The sequence below is a fragment of the Lucilia cuprina genome, chromosome 3 (assembly GCF_022045245.1).
Source record: "Lucilia cuprina isolate Lc7/37 chromosome 3, ASM2204524v1, whole genome shotgun sequence".
NCBI lineage: Eukaryota > Metazoa > Arthropoda > Insecta > Diptera > Calliphoridae > Lucilia > Lucilia cuprina.
In genome coordinates this window covers 40,407,015-40,433,297 of record NC_060951.1, presented here as the reverse complement: position 1 = coordinate 40,433,297, position 26,283 = coordinate 40,407,015, and the positions used below count along the sequence as shown (strand labels likewise).

Here is a 26,283-nt window from a genome sequence, read left to right as displayed (position 1 = left end):
ACTAGAAGTTATAAAAAAAATACATCTATTCACAAAGTAGCAAAGGTCGTTTGTCTGCAACCCAACTCATTTGTCAAAATATTGAAGTCATGTTAAAGTATTACACAGTCAGTACTTATGCGGTGAAGGATTGATGTCAAACGTATTATGAATTCCCTTATGAAGATTAAGGTTATCAAACACATATGACAAAAGATATGAAAAATTTACATCATCAGAAAAAAATAGATATATAAAAAAATAATAATAACAAAATTACATTAACAAGTATTAGCAAATCGCTTAAGTCTAACTCGTACTTTATTAGTTCAGAAGTCCAGACTAAAATTCGACTATACACAAAACTATAGACAAAGCTATAGACTCGATTATAAACCAGACTAAAAACTCGAAGAGATTATACACTAGACTATCGAGAATAGACTATAAAAAGACTTGACTTTAAATTAGAACTATAGACTAAAGAATACACTAGACTATAAACTAGACTAGACTATAGACTAGACTATAGACTAGACTATAGACTAGACTATAGACTAGACTATAGACTAGACTATAGACTAGACTATAGACTAGACTATAGACTAGACTATAGACTAGACTATAGACTAGACTATAGACTAGACTATAGACTAGACTATAGACTAGACTATAGACTAGACTATAGACTAGACTATAGACTAGACTATAGACTAGACTATAGACTAGACTATAAACTATAGCTTGTAGAAATTTCTTTATAAATTAGCAAATATCGATTGCTATTGAAAATTGAGGCAATTTTAAATAAAAAAGGACTTAGTGCCATTGAATTCTTTAATATCTATTTCATTTGAAAAAATACATCGTTTTTATTTCTTGATAAAAGTAATTGAATAATGAAAATGTAAAAAAAAAACTTACAAAAACTAAAAATTCAATATTGTATTGAACTAAACCAATGACAGTCATATAAATCCACTTATCACTTTTAATAATATTTAGAGATTGAACATTTTACTGAACAAATAAATACTAGAATAAAATATATAAAAACGAAAAAGAAAATTTAAAGGGATTCAAAAAAACCCTTCACTACGTTTTATAATACTTTCTTGTGCAATGACAACGCAGCAGCAACTTAACTTTTTCCTTTACGGCAAGTTTTTTTTTTCATTTCGCTTACGTTTTATGTTTGTCACTTAAGCACAATTTCTAAATGCAACTTACAACTACAGACATACAACATTGTATTGGCAGCCATAGTTATGTTTGTTCATACATTCGTTGTTGCAACATTCATATCCACTTGTAGGTGGAGTGTTTCCACTTACCTCATATGAACCAGCTGTATCCAATATATCCAAGGTTAGATTAACACCCGCTATTGAAAAGTTACCCTGATGCATCTCCTCAATGGTTCTTTTGTATTTTGTTGTAAATGTATTGTATAGAAATTGTGTAATTATTGAGGTTTTACCAACTTTAGCAGCACCCATGACAACAATTTTGTGACGTGCATTTGTGGGACCAATTGCATCATCAACAGCATTATTGCGGCCAACTCTGGAAGAAAAGCAACAACAATAAAAAAACACGGTTACAAGTTGAAATCAAAACAATGTATTGTAGACAAACAGATGATGCTGCTTGCTGGTTAGATGATGGGGATGTAATTTAATAAAACCAATATTTGTATAACAAAAATAGAAAACAAAAAGGACTGACAACTGAACAGCAAAAAAAAAAAAAAAAAAAAATGAAAATAAGTATATAATCAGGTTGGGGTTATTATTATTTCTGTTGTTGTCGCTGCTGTTGAGCTGCAAAGAGTTTAGTTGAGTTTTAGGTTGCATTAACTTTTTCAATTAAATTTACTTTGTGGTACTTTTAGTTGCAAGTGTATGTACTTGTATGTATGCATGTGGCAGTTTGTAATTTTGTCTGTGTGGTTGCTGTGGTGTTGCCTATCTAATAAATTCAATTATAATTTTATTTTCATATGAAACACATTGTATTAAATGTATGGTTTAGATTTTGTTCCAAACGATGGATGACATACTTTGAAATGGAAAGTAAATTTTTAGAATTAATATATTTAAAATTATAAATATTTTAACACTTATTAAGAGAAAATATAAAATAGATAAAACCAATCGAGGCATATGTTTTAGTTGAAAAGACATTTTAAACAACCAAGATGTGTATTTTGTTTTTATGACATTTTTCGATAGAACAAATTATAATACTTTCAGTGTAGACATGCCATCTTCATAGATATATGTTACATTCAGTATAACTACAATAGTTTCTTCTTGAGCATTTCAGTCAGATTTTCCTTTCCCTTTTTTCTGGACTTAATGGTGTTACTATTAGTCTTGTCACAATGATGTCTTGTTTTAAAATGACATAATGTTGTCCTTTTCAATCATTGTGTCCAGACTCCATCTGTTAATACAGAAAAATATCTCTTTCTGTCTTGATAGAATGTTGGACAGAATGTTGTCTTCTTTAATCTGGACAGAAAGATGACTCATTCATTTTAGACAGAAGAATGTCGCTTTCTATCTAAACACGAACTTTTGGGTTTCTTTCTAAGCAGAAACATTTAATTCTATCCATCAGTTAATATATAAAAATATGTATTTTTGTCTTGACAGAAAAATTTCTGATTCTTTCCTGACATAAAAATATCTTATTTTGACTATATAGAAAAATTTATGTATCCTTTTTTTTGGCAGAAAAATTTATCATTTTCTTTTGATAGAAAAAAATATATGTATATATCTTTTAGTGCAAAGATAATAATGTAATCTACAGTCTAGTATGAAAGATATCTCTTACAGTGGAGGGAGAATAATGTCTCTTTCAGTCTTGACAGAAAAATGTCTGTTTCTCTCTATAAAGAAAAATGTATGTATCTTTTCTTTGAACAGCAAAAATTTACATTTTCTTTTGAAAAATATATCTCTCAGTGCAAAGTGAATGATGCCATCTGCAGTCTAATGTAAAATATATTTCTTTCAGTGTGTTGAGATTGATGTCACATTCAGTCTAGACAAAAATATATTTCTTGCAGCCTAGAAATGACATAAAATTCTATTTAAATATGAAAAAAGACTTTCTATCTACATAGAAAAATTTTCTTTTTATGTCTTAACAGAAAAATATAATTTTCTGTTTTGAAAGAATCATTTCTATCTTAACAGAAAAAAGATTTTCTCCCTATCTTGACATTAAAGGTCTCTTTTTGTCTTGACATGGAAATATATTTTTTCTGACTAGACATAAAAATGTCATAATTCTGTCACTCTCTGTCTACATAGCAAAATATCTCTTTCTGTCAAAAAAAAAAAAAAATCTTTAACTCTAAACAAGTGTACATAAATACAAACTCTTTAAAAATCTTTAATTTTAGTTTTTTATTTTCCTTTCTATTTTAAACAAATCTAAGTTATCTTCTTTTCCCATGCAAAATCAACATGGAAAAAATCTAATTTATTTTGCTATTTAATTGTTTAGTACTCATGTTTTAAATTGAATTTGAGAGAAAAGTAATTTTTCTTAGTCATGTTTCCTTTTTAATCCTGTGTGGTTTTTATTTCTAAAAATAAATTGTTTGAGTTGTTTTTCATCTTAAATAAAGTAAAAAATTGTTAAGTGTTTCATCTACTTTTGCTTCTATTCTTATTTAATTAGTTTTGTTTTCTATTAAATAAATTGTTCTGGTTTGTGCGTGTTTTAAATTCTATTTTTGCTATTCATTTAAAGGCAGTTACACACATACATAGGTATTGAAAAAGAAGGTTACATGATAATTGAAATAATAGTAAAAAAAAGAAGAAATCAATATTTAAAATAAACTCTATGGAATTGTTAATTGTTTCTTTTTTTTTGTGGCCCATTTTTTATTTTACCAACTAGATGGAGTATTTGTTTTGTTTTAAATATGCAAATATGCCTTTAACCCTTATTTGATGTGAAACAAATAAATATTAGCGAACTAAAAAAAAAATTATGTAAATTTATATTTTTTCCCATAAAACATTGAGTAAATAAATATTTTTTAAAATTAAAACAATTTATATTATGATGGCAAATAGAATTTTATAATAGACTAAATATTTTTTAGTGGAATTAAAGTGTGTAAAAAATTGTTGAAGTTAATTAAAAATAAATATTAATAAATTTAAATTTTTAAAGAAAGACTTAATTTTGTATATTTAAAAAATGCTTCTTAACCGGAAAATGTACTCTTATTCTGAAGAAAAAATCGTCACAAATATTGTCTGTTTGTCTACACAGAAAAATTATTATTTCCATCTAAACAGAATTTGTTTGTCGTGAAAGACATATATTTCTTTCTTAATCTTAACATAATAATAGTTTTTTCTGCAAACACAGAAACATTTTCTTTTTGTCTTAATATAAAAATTACCTTTTCTAACTAGACCTACACATATATCTTTCTGTTAAGCTCAAAAAAGTCTCTCTTTCTGTCTACACAGAAAAACTGACCTTTTATTTAAACAGAACATGTCTTTTTCTGTCAGACAGAAAAATTTCCCTTCCGTGTAGACACAATAATGATGCCGTATGAAAAAGGTTTCATTCAATGTACATATATAGAAAACAAATTTCCTTCATTTAAGACAGAAAGATGGTTCTTCCAGTCTAGAAAGAAGTTTTTTTAAGGTTATACCAAAAAGAGATGCTTCTTTCAGTCTGGATAAAAAGATGTCGACTTTAGTTTAACTAACTAAAAGACACATTTATTTGGTGGACAAAACTAAACTTTTCACTGTTTTAACAAATAGAAATTTTTTAATTATGTTGAGACAGAAAAACGCCTCCTTCTGTTTTAACATAAAAATTTCTATTTATGTCTAGATATAAAAATATCTCTTTCTGCTTAAACAAATTATGCCTCTTTCTGTTAAATTAAAAATTTTATTTTTTCTGTCTAAACAGAAAAATGTATCTTTTTGTCTAAATAAAAAATGTTTTTTCTCTCTGGACACAAATATGTCTCTTTCTATCATGACATAAACATTTCTACACATATTTCTTTTTCTTTCTAAAGACAGAAATATCTTTGTCAAAAAAGAAAAATCAAAATTTCTATCTAAAGAGAAAATGTCGGTCTTTGTGTTAAAAGAAAAATGTTTTTTCTCTTTTTAACTCTTTTTTGTTAAGACATAAAATAAATAAATATTTCTCTATTTTTTCTTTCTGATCAGACCCAAAAATTGTACTCTTTTTGTCTACACAAAAAAAAAAATTAGTCTTTATTCCTGTCTAGATACAAAAATGTCACATTTAACTTTATATTTAAGTACAAAGATAGAGATCAGAAAATAATTTATTTCAATCTGACGGTGATCTAAGGAAAATTCTATCACTATAAGCGAAATTCTATCACTCTACCTCATAAAATATAAAAATAAGTAAAAAAGATATTTTCTCCCTCCAATATCGATAGCAAGATTTCTCCTTCAGTCTAGATAAACAGATGTCTTTTTCTGTTTAGATAGAAATGTTAACTCTGCAATAAGTATTCTTTTTCATTATAAACTTTCTGTCTTTTTTTATCATGACAGAAAAACGTTTACTTGTATCATAACAGAAACATTTATATCTTAACATAAAAATGTGTCTTGCCAAAAGATATTTTATCTTACCATTGATTTTTTCACATTCATTGTCTGTTTATTTTTAGCTACAAAAATTATATCCTTTAAACGCCTGCATATCCTTCGTTTATTTTAATTCATCAACATAATAGTGACAGTTACATGATGATTACTTATTTATACTTTCAATTTCCCTTCACCGTCATCAACATCATTCTTATGAAGGAAAACCTTCTTTTTCTTTCACAATTAATTTCCTTGAGAAATTTATCGTGTTTTAATTACAACACTTCAATTTTATTGTCTCTTTACATCATTATCATCTAACCATCTATCTATTCCATGGCAATATGAAACCGGGACTTGTGTTTCTTTGTTACATAAATCATTTCATTACAATTACAACTGTTTCTTTCATTAATCCAATGTCCATTCATTCTTCATTATTTTTTGTTTGCCATTTTATTCTAAATTTATTTCTTAATTTGTATTTAGTTCATGTTTCCTTAGATTATTTAAACATTTCTCAGAATAATCACAAACATAAGATAAAATCTTAACTTAAGATGTTTTTGTTCTAGTATTATTTGTATTTTATGATTTTTATGATGAATAATTTACATAGTCATTTAAATGTTTAATGATTTTGTAACTGTCACCGATTTCTCTAAAAAAAAAAACAAAATCCATTTTGTATTTGCAAAATCATAGAAGTAGAGGAGAAACTAATTGGCAGGGATTTACTATGAAATGTTGTAGCTTAAAAAAGGGTATAAACATCCGACTAGGATAAATTGTCATGTAAATATATCTTAAGGAAATATTAGTTTTTTATAACTTTGAAGTTTTGTTAGTTATAAAATTTTATGTTTTTAGTTATAAAATTTTACAAAATTTATGAGAACACTTAAATTGTCATGAACAAGATATTTTGAGATTAATTGTAACTATTTTAAAGTTATTTACTATATAGCTTTAAATTAATGATAATACAGTTTTATATTTTTCCATAAAACTGATTTTATGCAACTGATTTTTTATACTGAAGGGAGAGTTTTTAATTTTTACATATTTATACCCTACACCAATTCAGTGGGTTTGTGCTGATATTTGTAAAGCACAATCATATTGGTTTAGCTATTTCCGTCCGTGCATGTAAACCTTGTTATCAAACTATAGATCGCAATCCCAAGGAAGTCTATTGAATATGGTTAAGATGGGTCCTTTATTTCATATAGCCCCCATACAATTGAACTCCCGAACAGGGCTTGTAAACCTTGTAAAAAACAACAGGTTGTAATTTTGGAAATAATTCAATGAAATTTGACACACGATTTTCTATGGCCAACATTGGTTCATCATTTCACCCAGCCCTCATGCAACTAAACCCTCCGAATTATGCTTTCAAGTTCATAATTATATTTAATACACTCGTATGCCGACAAAAGGCCGTAAAACCAAGTTTTATACTATCTTTGATGACCCTCATTAACTCTATAACTATAGAGTCTCATTTAAACCTAGCCCCTATAAAAAGCCTCCTTCAAAATTTGACTTAAATGTCCACAATTTTATGCAACAATAAATGGCTTAAGTATGTATATCTGAGGCAAGGTACAATTCAACTTAAATGCTTTATTATGAAAACTAAATCACTTTTTTTTTGTAGCAGGTGTAGGTTATTATATGGTCTGCCTTGCCCGACTATAATTTCTTACTTGTTTTTATATATCACCAGGTCAAAAGATTTTTCCTAAATATTTTAAAAGATTACATTTTAAAAGATTTATTGTTTAAAAAAAATTTCAATTGACCAAAGATATTTTGTTTCTTGAGTTTAAAACATGGTTCATGTCTTGATAAAAATCTCTTGCCATTTGATAATTGCATTTTCTGTGACTACTAGACAAGAGAAAACATATTATTGTGTAGACAAATTCCATTTAATGTCTAGTTCAATACGAGATTAATTTTAGTGTCTCAACAAAAGTAGTTGATTTTGTATTCAGATTAAATTTTCTCTTAGGAAGAGACTGCCTTCATAGTAAGAGACAATTTAAGGGACAATTTCCTCTCTAGACAGAAAGTGACGTATTTTTTGCAGTTTTAACAGATAAAAACAATTTTCTGTCTTTTCAGAAAGAAAACATTTTACTGTGTAGACAAAGGTGACATCTTGACAAAAGATAAATTTTGTACGTTCTGCTTTTGTTCTCTAGATACTGAGTGAAACATTTTAGTCAATCCAGATAGTAATATTTGTCTGTCATGACATAAAGAAATATTTATTCTTTTTTGGTTTTTATGCCTGATTCATTTTAGTTTGTCGTGACAGAAAGAAACTGTTTTCTGTCTTGACAAAAAGGGACCATTTACTCTCTGGACAGAAAGTGACGTCTTCCTTTTGGGATACATATAATTGTAAATGTTATAAAGAGAAATTTTTCTGTCTTGACAGAAGTAATCATTTTTTCTGTCATGACAGAGAATGTCAATTTTCTAATTAGACAGAAAACTCTGGCGGGATTTTTAATATTTAAACAGAAAGACAATTTTTTCTGCCGTGAAAAAAAAAAAAAAAAAAAACATTAACGACAAGAAGCAAGAGACATTTTTCTGTTTAGACATTGATCTTTTAGTCGGTAAGAGATATTTTTGCCTTAACATAAAATACATTTTTCGATATAGATATTTATATGTAAAAAGACACTTTTCTGTCTTGACAAAAAAATACACACTGTCTACACATAACAATAAACAATTTCACTCTATTTCAGAATCGATCGATCAAATTTAATTACTTTAATTAAAAGAAAAAGTGGTATAAAAGCATAAAATTAAAACTTTAAAGATAAATCTTAAACTTACTTGTCACGTTTGGTGGGTTTATCCTCAGCATTGTCATCCTTCATAAAGGATGGTTGTAAACTGAAACGACGACGTAAATGACGGCCGCGCATTATGAAACTTTAGGATATTACACTGGAAGAAATAAATGTGCGGATAAATTCGTGTGTTTTGTTTGTTTTTGTTGATGTCACACTGACAACTTTGTTTGACGTGGAATAAAGTTTATTTAAAATTTTATTGTTTTTATTCTCTTAACTTTATTTTTGTTGTTGATGTATCAGATAAATCACTGCCACATAAGCTTTCAGTAGTGACGTTATGGTTTTAACAATTAATTTAAAAAATTTTGTATTATTTTTATTTTATATTTTATTTTATAAATGTGCGTTAGTTGTGTTGAGCTGCAGGAGTTGATGCAGCAGATTATGATGTTGCAAATTTATAAATGACGTTTTTCAGCTGTTGGTTTTTTTCCCTTCTGTCGTTTGGTTTGTTTTATTGTGTTGGGATGTTGACAAAGTTTTTTATTTGTTAAAATTTTTATTTTGTTTTAAAATAAATGTAGAACATTTATTTTTTTTCTTTTTTCTCTACTTTAAACATCTACTCCTTTTACTTGCTAGTAGATTCTTCAATGTCATTTGCAACAGCTTGTTGTTTTTTCTTTGGTTTTTTATAAATTTATTCTACTGTTGCTATCATTTTTTTTGTTTCTTTTCTTTTTTTTTTTGCTGAAAAATGATTAAAGATAAATTTTATGGAAAATTTGCTGTTATTTCGTTTTAACACACTCTTTATTTAAGCTTTTTTTATGCACAGTAAATGTCCTTAATAATCCTTGGAGTAAAACATTCTTTAAGAATAACTAAAGAAAATTAATGTGTATTTTTTATCTTGCGGCTAAAAAGTTTTAAATTTAAGTGTCATATAATATTTTCATACGCTACGCTCCTTATTTTCTCTTTTCCTTGGTATTATTTTATCAGTTTGTTTTAAATATTAAATTAAATTTGATTTAAACGAGCTTCTTTCTCTAGCGTTAACAGCAACAAGACATTTTTCTTTAATTGCTTTTACAGGCATTTAAACAATTTCCATTAAAATTACACCTGTTCATTTACACTCCTACTTTTATTTATAATTTTTTATATCGACTCAAACACATACACACACACCTTCGAACAACATCAATTTACTTAAGTTGTTTTCCTGCTGTTTTACTTTTTCCTCTAATTTCCTGGTTTTCTTATTACAATTTTCACATTTAACGTGTCTGTTGTCATAATTTCCACCATGTCTCTTTATTGTTTTAGTTTATACTTTATAATTTTTTTTGAAATAATAAATAATTATGTCTGTTGTATGTAAACTTTGTGCCTTGTTCCTTATTCTGTTTTCTGTTAGGTTCCTAAAAGTAGACAATAAAATTTTGGAATTATTTATCTTTAAATTTTTAATGTTTTTTGTTTGTTTTGCAGTTAGAAAAGATTTTGAGTTTTATAAGTAAAATGCGAAAGAAATAATAAACATTTATTTTTATGTTAATTTTAGTGTGAAAAATTTATGTTTATTTCATGTTGAATAGTAAATTTTATAATAAGGGGAAATTGATTAAGAGCGCTTCAGTAAAAATTTAAATTTTATAAAAACGTATCTTATATACCCTTTACCAGTTGCAGAAGTCGAAAAAGTACTGTTTAATAATTTTATGTTTAATATTAAAAATTATTAAAAAAAATACCAATTGAATGTAAAGAAATATAACACAAAGTTTAAACTTGTAAATTTTCATTTTATCAGGAATTTGGGAAATTAAAAAGTAACATTTGAATAATAAAAAAGTACTAAGAGCTCCCCATTTATAAATTTTAATTCGATCAGTTTACTGTGTGTTTAATTTTAGATTTTTTTAAGGTTCAATATTGTAAATGATTTAAAAGGTTCCAGTTGAAAAACAAAAAGTACCAAAAAATTCAATTTAATCACTTCCATTGTTTTTAAACTCAATATTTGAAAAAAAGTACTAAGTAGTTGAAGAACAAAGTATCAATAATCCTTTTCTATAGATTTTCAGTACTGTGAATGTTTATATTATAGAAAGTTAAAAAAGTACCTTTTTAAGAAAAAAAATGCACTTTTATACTTAGAAAAAATAAAACGAAGTACTTCCAAAAAATAACATTTAGAACCACTTCAAAAGTAGCACTAAATATATTTTTTTAAATTCTTTGTAAGTGATGTTTATTAACTTATTTATACCCTACACCACTTTAGTGGAAAGGGTATATTGGGTTTGTGCTGATGTTGGTAACGCACAATAATATTGGTCCTATACCCACCTTAAAGTATACCAATCGGCTTAGAATCATTTTCTAAATCGATTTAGCTATGTCCGTCCGTCTGTCCGTCCATATAAACCTTTTAATCAAACTACAGGTCGCAATTTTGAAGATAATGGAATGGAATTTGGTACAGGATCTTCTATTGTCCCAAGGACGAACCTCATTTGAAAATGGTTAAGATCGGTCCGTTATTTCACCTAGCCCACATACAACTGTACCCCCAAATAGGTCTTGTAAACATTGTAATCAAACTACAGGTCGCAATTTTGGAAATAATTCAATGAAATTTGGCACATGATCTTCTATTGTACAGTAGACGAAGCCTATTGAAAATAGTCAACATCGGTCCATTATTTCACCTAGGCCCCATAGAACTGAACCCGCAAAATAGTTCTTTTAAGTTCATAATTATGTAAAATATACTCGTATCTCGACAAAAAGATGCAAATCCATGTTCTATACTATTCTTGATGATCCTGATGAACTTTATAATTTTAGGGCCTCAATTGACCCTAGCCCCTCTAAAAAGTCCCCGTTAAAATTTTACTTAAATATCCAGAGTTTTATTAAACAGTAAATGGCTTTAGTATATCTGCGGCAAGGTACAATTCTATTTAAATGCTTTATTATGAACATTAAATCACATTTTATACATACATAGGTGTAGGGTATTATATGGTCGGTTTCGCCCGACTATTTTTTGTACTGAATTTCTCTTTTACCTTCTGTATAAGTGATGTTTAATAACTTCCAAAGAAGCAAAAAGATTGAATAAAATGAAGGTATATTTTTGTACTGATTTTTTTGAATTAAACCAATTTTATTTTGGATTTAATAGATATATGCGTACAATTTATTTATTTATGTTAATATTATTTGAGTCAAATTAGTTGTATTCTATAATAACACAATTTCACTTCCTAATAACTTCCAAAAAATAACATAAAAATTACTTCTTGAGAATGACATTAGATGTAGTGAATTTCAAATAAAATAAAAAGGACATCCCTCCTATGACAAGCCTGTGTTAAAATCATTAATTCTTCAGATCTTTTTCATCAATTAAAACAGTAAAATCTACTTCTTTTTCGCTTTTTTGGAAGTTTTTATTTTTTGCTGGAGAGGTTATCATTTACCTTGGGCTCTACATGCTTAATCTCACGTATCTAAGTGCAATATTATAGAAAAAAGTACCAGTTAACAAATGAATAAGTAATAAAAAATTGTCTTTAGTACCAGAATCCCGTCCCTGTTTTGATTTCCCAAATACGATTTTTCATCCCTAAATTTGGTTTTGTTATATTTTTAAAAACAAGCTTCATGTTGTTGTTATTTAGTTTTGCCTAAACTTGAACAGAAAATCTACATTTTGATGAATTTTTCAGGGGTTGTTTTGGATTTTTGGTTTTCGAAATTATGCCTGAAGGAATTTTAGAGATCTTGAGAAAATTTAATTCAACAAATATACAGATGGATAGATGGACATAGGGTCAGACAGACGGACAAAGCTTAAACGAAACTAACCTAAACAATTGTTTACCCTTTAATAATGGAATGTGTGTGAATAAATTTCAGGGAGTGTATATATTTTATGCATATAGGCGTTGTGCATGTGTATCATGTTGTTTACTGTTAAATTACCCTGTTTTATATTCAACTGTTGATAACTGGGGTTTTCAGATAATCGATTTTAACAAATATGCAGTCGGTTAGAAGGACAGACGGTCCTAGTTTAATTAAAATTAACCTTACTAAATTGAATACCCTCTAATCGTGGAATGCATGTGAATAGATTTCAGGCAGTGTATTTTTTATTTGCATATAAATAGTTGTTGTGCATGTGTACCATGATGTCTGCTGTTAAAATCCCCTGCTTTTTTTAAACTTTGTTGTATTATTTTTTATAAATTTTATTAATAGTTAGATCCCTCTTTAAACAGAATCAAACAACTAACTGCTTTTTTAACATATCTTTAACTAAAAAAACAAATTTGGGTGAAATTTGCACCATGAGTGGTAAAAAATTAGATTCAACAGAACTAAGTAATAAGTTTGCATTATTCATTTATTCATTCTATTTATTCCAAAATAGTTTTTTGAAGTATTGATAGTATTTGCTGTGCCACCTTAACATTCCTGAATGTAGATGTGTGTGTGTGTGTGTATTTGTTTTTTAATTATGTGTATATTTGTTTATACACTTGATGCTTTCAATGAATGATAATATTTGTTTATAGTTTATTTAAATTTATGGCTTTTAAATAAAATTAAAATAAAACTAGGTTGAATATTTTAAACTCAGTATTCACACACACACACACGCACACACCCAACCGCAATAAAAATGTCATTTAATTTATTAGAGTTTTTAAAAATAATTACTATGACAATGGGAAATTTAGGTGTGTAAATGAAAACAATTAAAAAAGAGAGGGTTTAATTTTAAACGTATATTATAAAGTAGAATAAAAATGTAGGTTATTTAATATATAGAAATCGATCCTCTATATACTATATACATATGTATATCATGTGGCATAAATGGTTTGGTTAAATAGGAAGAATCTATGATCACTTAAATTTTTCATAAATAATGATTTTTTATGGAAAATTCTAAATTTCTAAATATATTTCTATATTAAATTCTAATTTCCGTTAAAATTCGTTTTATACGAAAAAACCTAAACCGAGTGTAGATCCGTAAATAACATTTTGTGATCTCTCATATTGATCACTAATAACCGATATAACGTTTCAATTGATAGAATAGTAAAAGCCTGTCATAATTGATATTTCCAACTTAAAATAAGTCATAGATTGATAAAATAGAAAACGTCTTCGATCATTCATAGATCAATAAATAAAATTTAGCAAAAACTGCTAAAATATACAACAATGGGAAATGTGGACAAATTGTTTTTTTTTTTAATTTCTGCTTGCAATTTGTATGAATAATATTGTTACCTGTATACATTAAAATTTATATTCCTTTTTAATAATTTGAAAACAAATTTCAAATTTTATGATTATTATTCATTTTAATAGACTTTCGCAGACATATAATTCATATAAAAGTTTAACTTTATTACAATTTTTTAAAGCTACAATAAAATATTTACGTTTAATTAAGGGGGCGTATGATTTATATATAATACAAAAATAACACTCATACGTACAGTTATATTTACATTTACGAGTATAAGTAAAATACATTTGAAAGCATATTGTTAAGCAATAAATTATTAAATAAAAACAATTTAGTGAAAAGGTAATATGAGATTTAAAGTATTTTTCTTAATGATCCTTTACATTTTTGCAACCAAAATGTAAAATGACCGTTAATTTAAAAATTCCAAAAAAAAATTGTTCACCAAAAATACAAATTTTATAAATTTATTTCTTGAATAATAATAATAACATTTTATTGGTTGCGAATTTGCCATAAAGTTTTTTGTTTTTTTATAAACTTATTTCTTTTATGCTTATGTTAACATCAACATCAATCCCATCCAGCTTTTGTTTCCTTTTTTAATAAGAAACATTCCACAATTTCATTTTATAGTAAAACTGCAGCAACAAAAGTCAAACTCATCTAAGTATTAAAGTAAAAAGCACGTTCTTGACAAATCGTAAAATATTTAAACTTAAATTCACAAAAAAAAAAAACAAAACAGTAAGCAAGAAATGTAATTTAGAAACCAGCATATTTAAACGAATTAACTGAATATTTGGAAAACAAAATACAAAACATGTTACTGCAAATAATACCAATTTCTTTAAATACATGTACTCTGAAAAACAAGAAGAAAATGTAATATATACTTTATTGCCAAACAATGAGTAGAGGGTTAAGAGGGTTGTATGTGGTATAGAGAAGAATACAAAACCATAAAAAGTATAAAATTATGTAGAATTGTAATGAAGAAATTCAACTAAATCCCTACAATTCATGAAAATATTTCGAAAATGCGATTGTGAATGAAATTAACTGAATGTGTTTTTTTTTTGTTTTACCCATCTCCCAATGCTTGTGTATGATTGTGTATCGTGGGAGATTTGGATATTGTGGTAGTGATTTTTTTCTGGTTAACATACTTTGGGTAATCGAATATTCATTTAAGCAATTGTTAAGGCTTGTTTGGAATTTCGATATGTATAATGTAATACATGTGGAATTTCTAAAAGAATTTGTTGTTTTATTTGACTTATGGTTGTGGAAATGTATAATGAAATAAAATAACAAATAAATATATGAACTAGAAATAAACTAGAACTGAACTAGAACTAAACTAGAACTGAATTAGAACTGAATTAGAACTAAACTAGAACTGAACTAGAACTGAACTAGAACTGAACTAGAACTGAACTAGAACTGAACTAGAACTGAACTAGAACTGAACTAGAACTGAACTAGAACTGAACTAGAACTGAACTAGAACTGAACTAGAACTGAACTAGAACTGAACTAGAACTGAACTAGAACTGAACTAGAACTGAACTAGAACTGAACTAGAACTGAACTAGAACTGAACTAGAACTGAACTAGAACTGAACTAGAACTGAACTAGAACTGAACTAGAACTGAACTAGAACTGAACTAGAACTGAACTAGAACTGAACTAGAACTGAACTAGAACTGAACTAGAACTGAACTAGAACTGAACTAGAACTGAACTAGAACTGAACTAGAACTGAACTAGAACTGAACTAGAACTGAACTAGAACTGAACTAGAACTGAACTAGAACTGAACTAGAACTGAACTAGAACTGAACTAGAACTGAACTAGAACTGAACTAGAACTGAACTAGAACTGAACTAGAACTGAACTAGAACTGAACTAGAACTGAACTAGAACTGAACTAGAACTGAACTAGAACTGAACTAGAACTGAACTAGAACTGAACTAGAACTGAACTAGAACTGAACTAGAACTGAACTAGAACTGAACTAGAACTGAACTAGAACTGAACTAGAACTGAACTAGAACTGAACTAGAACTGAACTAGAACTGAACTAGAACTGAACTAGAACTGAACTAGAACTGAACTAGAACTGAACTAGAACTGAACTAGAACTGAACTAGAACTGAACTAGAACTGAACTGAACTAGAACTGAACTAGAACTGAACTAGACTGAAACTAGAACTGAACTAGAACTGAACTAGAACTGAACTAGAACTGAACTAGAACTGAACTAGAACTGAACTAGAACTGAACTAGAACTGAACTAGAACTGAACTAGAACTGAACTAGAACTGAACTAGAACTGAACTAGAACTGAACTAGAACTGAACTAGAACTAAACTAGAACTGAACTAGAACTGAACTAGAACTGAACTAGAACTGAACTAGAACTGAACTAGAACTGAACTAGAACTGAACTAGAACTGAACTAGAACTGAACTAGAACTGAACTAGAACTGAACTAGAACTGAACTAGAACTGAACTAGAACTGAACTAGAACTGAACTAGAACTGAACTAGAACTGAACTAGAACTGAACTAGAAGTGAACTAGAACTGAACTAGAACTGAACTAGAACTGAACTAGAACTGAACTAGAACTGAACTAGAACTGAACTAGAACTGAACTAGAACTGAACTAGAACTGAACTAGAACTGAACTAGAACTGAACTAGAACTGAACTAGAACTGAACTAGAACTGAACTAGAACTGAACTAGAACTGAACTAGAACTGAACTAGAACTGAACTAGAACTGAACTACAACTGAACTAGAACTGAACTAGAACTGAACTAGAACTGAACTTGAAATGAACTAGAACTGAACTAGAACTAGAACTGAGCTAGAATTGAACTAGAACTGAACTAGAACTGAACTAGAACTGAACTAGAACTGAACTACAACTGAACTAGAGCTGAACTTGAAATGAACCAGAACTGAACTAGAACTGAACTAGAACTAAAACTGAACTAGAACTAGAACTGAACTAGAACTAGAACTGAACTAGAACTGAATTAAAACTTAACTAGAACTGAACTAAAACTGAACTAGAACTAGTAGGTTTTTAACTAACGTATCTAATGCTTTTGATATTTCCAAAAATAGCATGATAAAGGATATAAAAAGAAAATCTTATTAATATTTATATAAATGTTGATTTTAGTCTTGATTATGTCAGAAAAAACTCAGTTTGAAATATTTTTACGTTTTAAATAAACAAATAAATTTGTATTGGGAAAGAAAGACAAACTTTGCAACTTTTCCTCCTTAGCATCTGTTAATTTTCCCATAATGCTTGATTTAATTTTTAAGCTTGATTTCCTTCTGTCCAATAACTAAAATCTCATTGTGTGGAAATTTCCTAGAATGCTTTAACCTTTAATTGGGCGAAAAAGCATATTTACTTCAAAATTTTTCAATTTCTGATATATTTCTTCTAGTGATTTACTGTGAATGCACAAAATACAAGAATCTGTTTATTTTAAACTATGTTTGTGTAAATTAATGTTATATCAACGCCAAGTTAATTATATTTAGTATATAGGGGACTATCTATTAACTGTGCATTTAGTATTAGTATAAGTGACTCGGTTACCATCCAGTTCTACTAAATTCTACAAAATTTTCAGAATTTTACAGTTTTCATATTTTTATTAGAAATCTAGTGAATTTTTAAATTATCAGAAAAACTCGCACTTGTCATAAGTAATTGAATGTTAAGTACATTTGCCCAGTATGTCTCTTTCAATAAGAAGATTCATTTATTTAAATGACACTTTAAAACGGGAAAACACATCTGTTGTTTATTCAAATTTAACATACCAATACATTTATTTATACTTACTCATTTTCATTTATACACACTAGTACTTGAACTATAAACTCTGCAGTTCGAAGTGGCTGTCCCGTTTCAGGTAATGCTTTGTTATAGCATTAGATGTAAATGCACTTTTTAATTTAATTGTTACTCATTACTAGGTGATATTAAAGAGAATATATTTTAATATTCTGCATTGCTAGTAAACCATAAAGTTGCTCTTAAATGAAGAGTCGAAGGGATACACGGAGAGATGAGAAAGCGATACCTAATCACATAAATAATTCAACTTAAAAACCAACCCACCAAATTATTTGCATTAAGAATTATATTATTTTCTTATTATTTATTTTTCACTTCTTATTCTTAAAGGTTAAAAATTATTTCTTATTTTTATGTCTTTTTTCTTAACTGTCTTAAGTAACATTTATTTAACATGGCAGCTGCGTCTTGTTTGGAATGTTATTCTTGGTACACGAATTTGAGTGTTTTAAAAATTAAACAAGTAGTAGAGGCTGCAGGCATCTCATTATTTTGCTTGAGTTTTTTCTGAACCTAAAATCATTGGCCTTTAGACGTGGCGTATAAAATTTGTATGATTAGATGTACCAAACTCCCTAATACAAATGTTAGGCGTTCATTCTGATTTACTGATTTCTTTTCTTTGTTACAAATGTAAATTTAAATTGGCATTTATTAAGGTTTTTGTTTAAATAGAGGGTTGTGTGCAGTAATGGGTATTCTAAGAATTTTGGGAAATTTGGGAACAATGAACTCGAATTGTTTATGACTTTAATTGAAAAGAATTAAGATAGAATTATAAATGACTGAATTGGAGCTGAACTAGAATTGAAAATAATTAAGAGAGAATTATAAACGACTGAATTGGAGCTAAGCTAGAATTGAAAAGAATTATGATAGAATTATAAATGACTGACTGACTGACTGACTACTAGAACTGAACTAGAACTGAACTAGAACTGAACTAGAACTGAACTAGAACTGAACTAGAACTGAACTAGAACTGAACTAGAACTGAACTAGAACTGAACTAGAACTGAACTAGAACTGAACTAGAACTGAACTAGAACTGAACTAGAACTGAACTAGAACTGAACTAGAACTGAACTAGAACTGAACTAGAACTGAACTAGAACTGAACTAGAACTGAACTAGAACTGAACTAGAACTGAACTAGAACTGAACACGAACTGAACTAGAACTGAATTAGAACTGAACTAGAACTGAATTAAAACTGAACTAGAACTTAACTAGAACTGAACTAGAACTGAACTAGAACTGAACTAGAACTGAACTAGAACTGAACTAGAACTGAACTAGAACTGAACTAGAACTGAACTAGAACTGAACTAGAACTGAACTAGAACTGAACTAGAACTGAACTAGAACTGAACTAGAACTGAACTAGAACTGAACTAGAACTGAACTAGAACTGAACTAGAACTGAACTAGAACTGAACTAGAACTGAACTAGAACTGAACTAGAACTGAACTAGAACTGAACTAGAACTGAACTAGAACTGAACTAGAACTGAACTAGAACTGAACTAGAACTGAACTAGAACTGAACTAGAACTGAACTAGAACTGAACTAGAACTGAACTAGAACTGAACTAGAACTGAACTAGAACTGAACTAGAACTGAACTAGAACTGAACTAGAAACTGAACTAGAACTGAACTAGAACTGAACTAGAACTGAACTAGAACTGAACTAGAACTGAACTAGAACTGAACTAGAACTGAACTAGAACTGAACTAGAACTGAACTAGAACTGAACTAGAACTGAACTAGAACTGAACTAGAACTGAACTAGAACTGAACTAGAACTGAACTAGAACTGAACTAGAACTGAACTAGAACTGAACTAGAACTGAACTAGAACTGAACTAGAACTGAACTAGAACTGAACTAGAACTGAACTAGAACTGAACTAGAACTGAACTAGAACTGAACTAGAACTGAACTAGAACTGAACTAGAACTGAACTTGAAACATAAACCTCACACGAATTTCTTTAAACTCATCTTCATTTGAAATCATACAGATCGACGTTAATATCAACAACAATGTTACATCCCTGCTCTCTGTTTATCGTCCTCCTCACCTAAAAGTCTCTGAGTTCGTAATTGAACTTGAGACAATAATAAACAAAATAAAAAATAAGCAAGACATCATTATTGTAGGAGACATAAATATCGACATAAAAAAAGAAAGTAGATCAGCAACAACATATCTCGATATGATGCTTGCGAATGGTATGAAAAGCACGATAAATGAGTATACACGTGAAGATTTAAGTACAACAACAAGCACATGTATTGATCACTTGTTTATTAAAAGCAAAGAATCGAATACTGAAACACATGCATCAATAATCACAACAACAATATCAGACCATTATTCTCTCTTCTTCTCTACAAATAAACTAAACATAAACAATCAGGGTATGGGAAACCTTATTAGTCAGGGGTGGAAAATAAACAACGTTTTGGTGAATAAGAAAATACGTGAAACAAATTGGAATCATTTAATAAATCATACACAAAATACAAATGATATTTATAAAACAATACACGAAAAATTTTGTGAAATTTATAATGGTTCATGTGAAAACAAAAAAAAATGCAAAAAAAGATCATCCAACCCTTGGATAAGTGAAGATTTAATAAAATACTGTGATATTAGGGATAAACTTTTTAAAAGATGGAAAAACAATAAAAATAATAAAAGTTTTGAAAAACAATATAAACAATTTAGAAACAATTTAAATAAAAAAATAAATTTTGCTAAAAATGACTACTACCGTAAGAAACTAATTGAAAAGAAAAACGATATTCGTGCTACTTCCTTTGTATAATGAACAATTATTTCCTTTATATAAAAAAAAATAATTTACTATGCATTATAAAATTTATATTAATATTAATATTTATAATTATTTATCCTGCTGACAAGCCCAAAGGCTTAGCGGGTTTAGTACTAATCAAAAATGTTTTTGTATAATTTCCTTGATAAATAAATAAATGAATATAAATAATAAATGAAACTGAACTAGAACTGAACTAGAACTGAACTAGAACTGAACTAGAACTGAACTAGAACTGAACTAGAACTGAACTAGAACTGAACTAGAACTGAACTAGAACTGAACTAGAACTGAACTAGAACTGAACTAGAACTGAACTAGAACTGAACTAGAACTGAACTAGAACTGAACTAGAACTGAACTAGAACTGAACTAGAACTGAACTAGAACTGAACTAGAACTGAACTAGAACTGAACTAGAACTGAACTAGAACTGAACTAGAACTGAACTAGAACTGAACTAGAACTGAACTAGAACTGAACTAGAACTGAACTAGAACTGAACTAGAACTGAACTAGAACTGAACTAGAACTGAACTAGAACTGAACTAGAACTGAACTAGAACTGAACTAGAACCGAACTAGAACCGAACTAGAACTGAACTAGAACTGAACTAGAACTGAACTAGAACTGAACTAGAACTGAACTAGAACTGAACTAGAACTGAACTAGAACTGAACTAGAACTGAACTAGAACTGAACTAGAACTGAATTAGAACTGAACTAAAACTGAACTAGAACTGAACTAGAACTGAACTAGAACTGAACTAGAACTGAACTAGAACTGAACTAGAACTGAACTAGAACTGAACTAGAACTGAACTAGAACTGAACTAGAACTGAACTAGAACTGAACTAGAACTGAACTAGAACTGAACTAGAACTGAACTAGAACTGAACTAGAACTGAACTAGAACTGAACTAGAACTGAACTAGAACTGAACTAGAACTGAACTAGAACTGAACTAGAACTGAACTAGTACTGAACTAGAACTGAACTAGAACTGAACTAGAACTGAACTAGAACTGAACTAAAACTGAACTAGAACTGAACTAGAACTGAACTAGAACTGAACTAGAACTGAACTAGAACTGAACTAGAACTGAACTAGAACTGAACTAGAACTGAACTAGAACTGAACTAGAACTGAACTAGAACTGAACTAGAACTGAACTAGAACTGAACTAGAACTGAACTAGAACTGAACTAGAACTGAACTAGAACTGAACTAGAACTGAACTAGAACTGAACTAGAACTGAACTAGAACTGAACTAGAACTGAACTAGAACTGAACTAGAACTGAACTAGAACTGAACTAGAACTGAACTAGAACTGAACTAGAACTGAACTAGAACTGAACTAGAACTGAACTAGAACTGAACTAGAACTGAACTAGAACTGAACTAGAACTGAACTAGAACTGAACTAGAACTGAACTAGAACTGAACTAGAACTGAACTAGAACTGAACTAGAACTGAACTAGAACTGAACTAGAACTGAACTAGAACTGAACTAGAACTGAACTAGAACTGAACTAGAACTGAACTAGAACTGAACTAGAACTGAACTAGAACTGAACTAGAACTGAACTAGAACTGAACTAGAACTGAACTAGAACTGAACTAGAACTGAACTAGAACTGAACTAGAACTGAACTAGAACTGAACTAGAACTGAACTAGAACTGAACTAGAACTGAACTAGAACTGAACTAGAACTGAACTAAAACTGAACTAGAACTGAACTTGAACTGCTGTCCTCACTAGTTCACATTTTTGTTTTATAGGTATAAATGATGTAAGGTATCAAATAGTCGACCATGTCCAACGATTCTTTACTACTTGTTTTTTATTGTTTCGTTTTGTGATATTTCCTGTTAAAACATAGAATATATAGAATTCTGGGAAATTTTTCACAATGACCTTTAATCATTAGGGACAAGAAAATTTTGCATAAAACATAAATTAAAGAAAAACAATTACAAGGCTCTGTTTATCTTTAATTTTGAACTAGAACTGAACTAGAACTGAACTAGAACTGAACTAGAACTGAACTAGAACTGAACTAGAACTGAACTAGAACTGAACTAGAACTGAACTAGAACTGAACTAGAACTGAACTAGAACTGAACTAGAACTGAACTAGAACTGAACTAGAACTGAACTAGAACTGAACTAGAACTGAACTAGAACTGAACTAGAACTGAACTAGAACTGAACTAGAACTGAACTAGAACTGAACTAGAACTGAACTAGAACTGAACTAGAACTGAACTAGAACTGAACTAGAACTGAACTAGAACTGAACTAGAACTGAACTAGAACTGAACTAGAACTGAACTAAAACTGAACTAGAACTGAACTTGAACTGCTGTCCTCACTAGTTCACATTTTTGTTTTATAGGTATAAATGATGTAAGGTATCAAATAGTCGACCATGTCCAACGATTCTTTACTACTTGTTTTTTATTGTTTCGTTTTGTGATATTTCCTGTTAAAACATAGAATATATAGAATTCTGGGAAATTTTTCACAATGACCTTTAATCATTAGGGACAAGAAAATTTTGCATAAAACATAAATTAAAGAAAAACAATTACAAGGCTCTGTTTATCTTTAATTTTGAAATATTTGTGGACGAAAGAAAAATTTAACTCCAAGTTTATTTTATATTTTGTGGGCAATTAGGGTGTATATAATTATATAAGAGTTTCGAACAGGTTGTAGGATTAGAAGACATTTAAATCATAAAATCTAATATCAGTTTGATATTAGATAAGCCTTGTAAATTATGATCAAAGTACACATTCACAACTAGTCCTTAATTGATTTCATATATCCATTATTGATACTGTTATTATGTGCATTACTCAATTAAAAATTAATTTAAACTTTAAAGATTAAAGTCTGAGTTTTACATGTGTTCGTCTTTTATCTAAAATAACAATGATTACTAATCATTAACACATTTGTTTTTTTTTTTTTAGAAAATTTTACATAAATAGTGTGTAGCAAAAAAATATGTACTAATTGAGTAACCTTGACAAACATTTCAAGGTTGAACATCACTACTGTCGTCTGTTGTTTATGCATTGTAAGACGCGTTTTAGAATTTAAATAATGTTAGATTAGTTGATGTTTTACAATTTGCTTTGTTTTCTTGAGATTTTATTCATGTTGTTAGAGTAGCAAGAATCTTAAAATTTCCATGTTTTGTTTGTTACTTTGTTCACCCACTTCCTTTAGTAAACTGCTCAACTTAATGATTAATAATTTTAGTTTGCTTGATTTTGTGCCTTCAACAGCCCTCCTTATTAATTCACATTTTGTTGTTGTTTTTTTTCTAAACAACCTGTGAACTTGTTGGTTTTGTAGGTTATTGTGCCTTTTCATTGCCACATACCCCCGGAGAACAAAAATGTTTATTTTCTGTGGCTCAGTCAAATTAAGGAGTGAGTGCAATCACATTGATATAAGAATTATAAGATTCACATTTCGTACAATGGTTGTTTCTCTAATTAAGTTCTAGTTCAGTTCTACTTCAGTTCTAGTTCTAGTTCAGTTCTAGTTCAGTTCTAATTCAGTTCTAATTCAGTTCTAGTTCAGTTCTAGTTCAGTTCTAGTTCAGTTCTAGTTCAGTTCTAGTTCAGTTCTAGTTCAGTTCTAGTTCAGTTCTAGTTCAGTTCTAGTTCAGTTCTAGTTCAGTTCTAGTTCAGTTCTAGTTCAGTTCTAGTTCAGTTCTAGTTCAGTTCTAGTTCAGTTCTAGTTCAGTTCTAGTTCAGTTCTAGTTCAGTTCTAGTTTTATGTGACTCAAACAGACATCCACTTGAGTCCTAAAATTTAACAAATCTACATACACTTATTGCTAACTATGTATGTGCCCATCGTTAATGTTAATTTTATTATTGTTGGTGGCGTTGTAATCAAAGAACGGAATAAATTAACAAAAGTTATCACAATATTTAACAAATTGCTAGTTATGTTGTATGTAAGACATACGTGTGTATTTTATATATGTGTATGAATGTTAGTACAAATATTTATATGTAGAAGGGATATGTGTATAATGAATAAACACTTTAGTAGTTTTTATTTGTTCAGGCTAACAGTACATACTTAATTATAAAAACATACCAACACTTTCATTTAAATATATTTACACTTGCTTAAATATATGGGCCTTATAAATTCATGGCTCTCTCTAAATAATGAAAAATTAACAAAGAAAAAAATAAAAAAAAAAATAGTACAGATAATAATAATAAAAAGCGACTATATCAGTAAATTTCCAGAGGGGCCTGGTTAGTTGATAAATCATGTACATCATTATTATCATCAAAGTACAAACAAAGTTGTGTTTTTTTTGGAGAACAGGAAGTTAAATACCGACCGTTGGGGAAGTATATTAACAGTTATCTATATATGTATGTATATGTGATAACATGACCATACTAAATATTATCGCTCTTTTAGAGTTGAGTCAACGTTTTCTTTGTCTTTAGACAGAAGCGTCTGTTTTTGGAGCCAATAAGGGAGTTTTTACAATATATTATAGAACTGAGAGAAAATTTATCCAGAATGGAACTAGAACTGATCTATTATTGTTAAAAAATTGTTTTTATTTTTTTTTTTATTTTAAAATGCAGCCTTTATTTCTTCCACTTCCAATTAAAACCATCCCTTAACAATACACCTAATTGTTCTTTGATAATTTAAACGGTTTTATGTTTATCGGCATTTAAACTTGTTAATAGAAAATTATTGTAATTATTTTGATTAAGATACCATAGGGCTATTTTAATTGTTCAACAAAATTATTTATTGTAGATGGGAGGAGGACTGACTATTTTTAGAAGATTTCTCATAGTTGAATTTTAGTATTGACTGTGTTCTATGGCAGACAACTTATTGAATGAGATGTTTGGTGTTTAATAATGGTAGTTAGCTTACTGAAATTAATGATTGTCTCATTATCATTAACATAAGTAATCAGTTGCTACCAAAAATATATATCTACAAGTCTGTATATAATGTACTCAGACAGTTGAGTAAATAGACTGGCAGTCAGTCTCTTTATTTAGCAGTTTTATTGTTACAGGTTGTTGTCTTTTTTGCACACACAAGACCTTTCAAACATTTTATTATCTGGTCATATGGTGTATATATTAAACTTAAGTTTATGACAATTTTCTTTTACACTTCATTTATTATAATATCATAATTCCCTTTCTTTACGAAATCAAGTAGTGCGTTCTATCTAAATATATTTAAGCATCTGTGTGTATAACGTTTTTCGTCCGTAATATTCCAAAAAATTGCTGTGCATGCACAATTCTTTAGCTTTTAATACACTTCAGACTTTGATTTTATTCATTGTCAAAATGTTTCCATCGGCTGTAATTTTTTCAGTCTCTGGCAGTGCCTACAACTTCCCTATTTCCGTGCATTATACGTATTTGAAACATAAAAATTGCCAAAAGCTTTAACTTCTTTAAGTTGGACCATAATTAAGTTAATGTCTATAGAATTTTTTTCATACTCATGTTATCTAGCAAACAGTTACAAACTCAGTAAATACTAGGACAATTTTATAATGCTTGCTTGTCTGCATATTATTTGTATTTAAGCGACTGTATGTGTCTACTTGTACTTTAACGAAAATAATTTTTGTAGAACAGAACTAAAACATAACTAGATCAAAACTAGAACAAAACTAGAACAGAACTAGAACAGAACAAGAACAGAACTAGAACAGAACTAGAACAGAACTAGAACAGAACTAGAACAGAACTAGAACAGAACTAG

General features: G+C 28.8%; 1 protein-coding gene across 1 annotated transcript in view; it reads right to left on the bottom strand.

Moving 5' to 3' along the window:
• The window catches only part of LOC111680610, a 55,423-nt gene that overhangs the window by 9,591 nt on the left and 19,549 nt on the right, over positions 1-26,283 (bottom strand). Inside the window, exons 2-3 of the mRNA XM_046947076.1 lie at positions 8,481-9,870; positions 1,314-1,545 (exon numbers count right to left, since the gene is read on the bottom strand). Coding sequence (XP_046803032.1) covers positions 1,314-1,545; positions 8,481-8,572 — 324 coding nt within the window. The 5' untranslated portion in view covers positions 8,573-9,870. The remainder of the gene's footprint in view (positions 1-1,313; positions 1,546-8,480; positions 9,871-26,283) is intronic.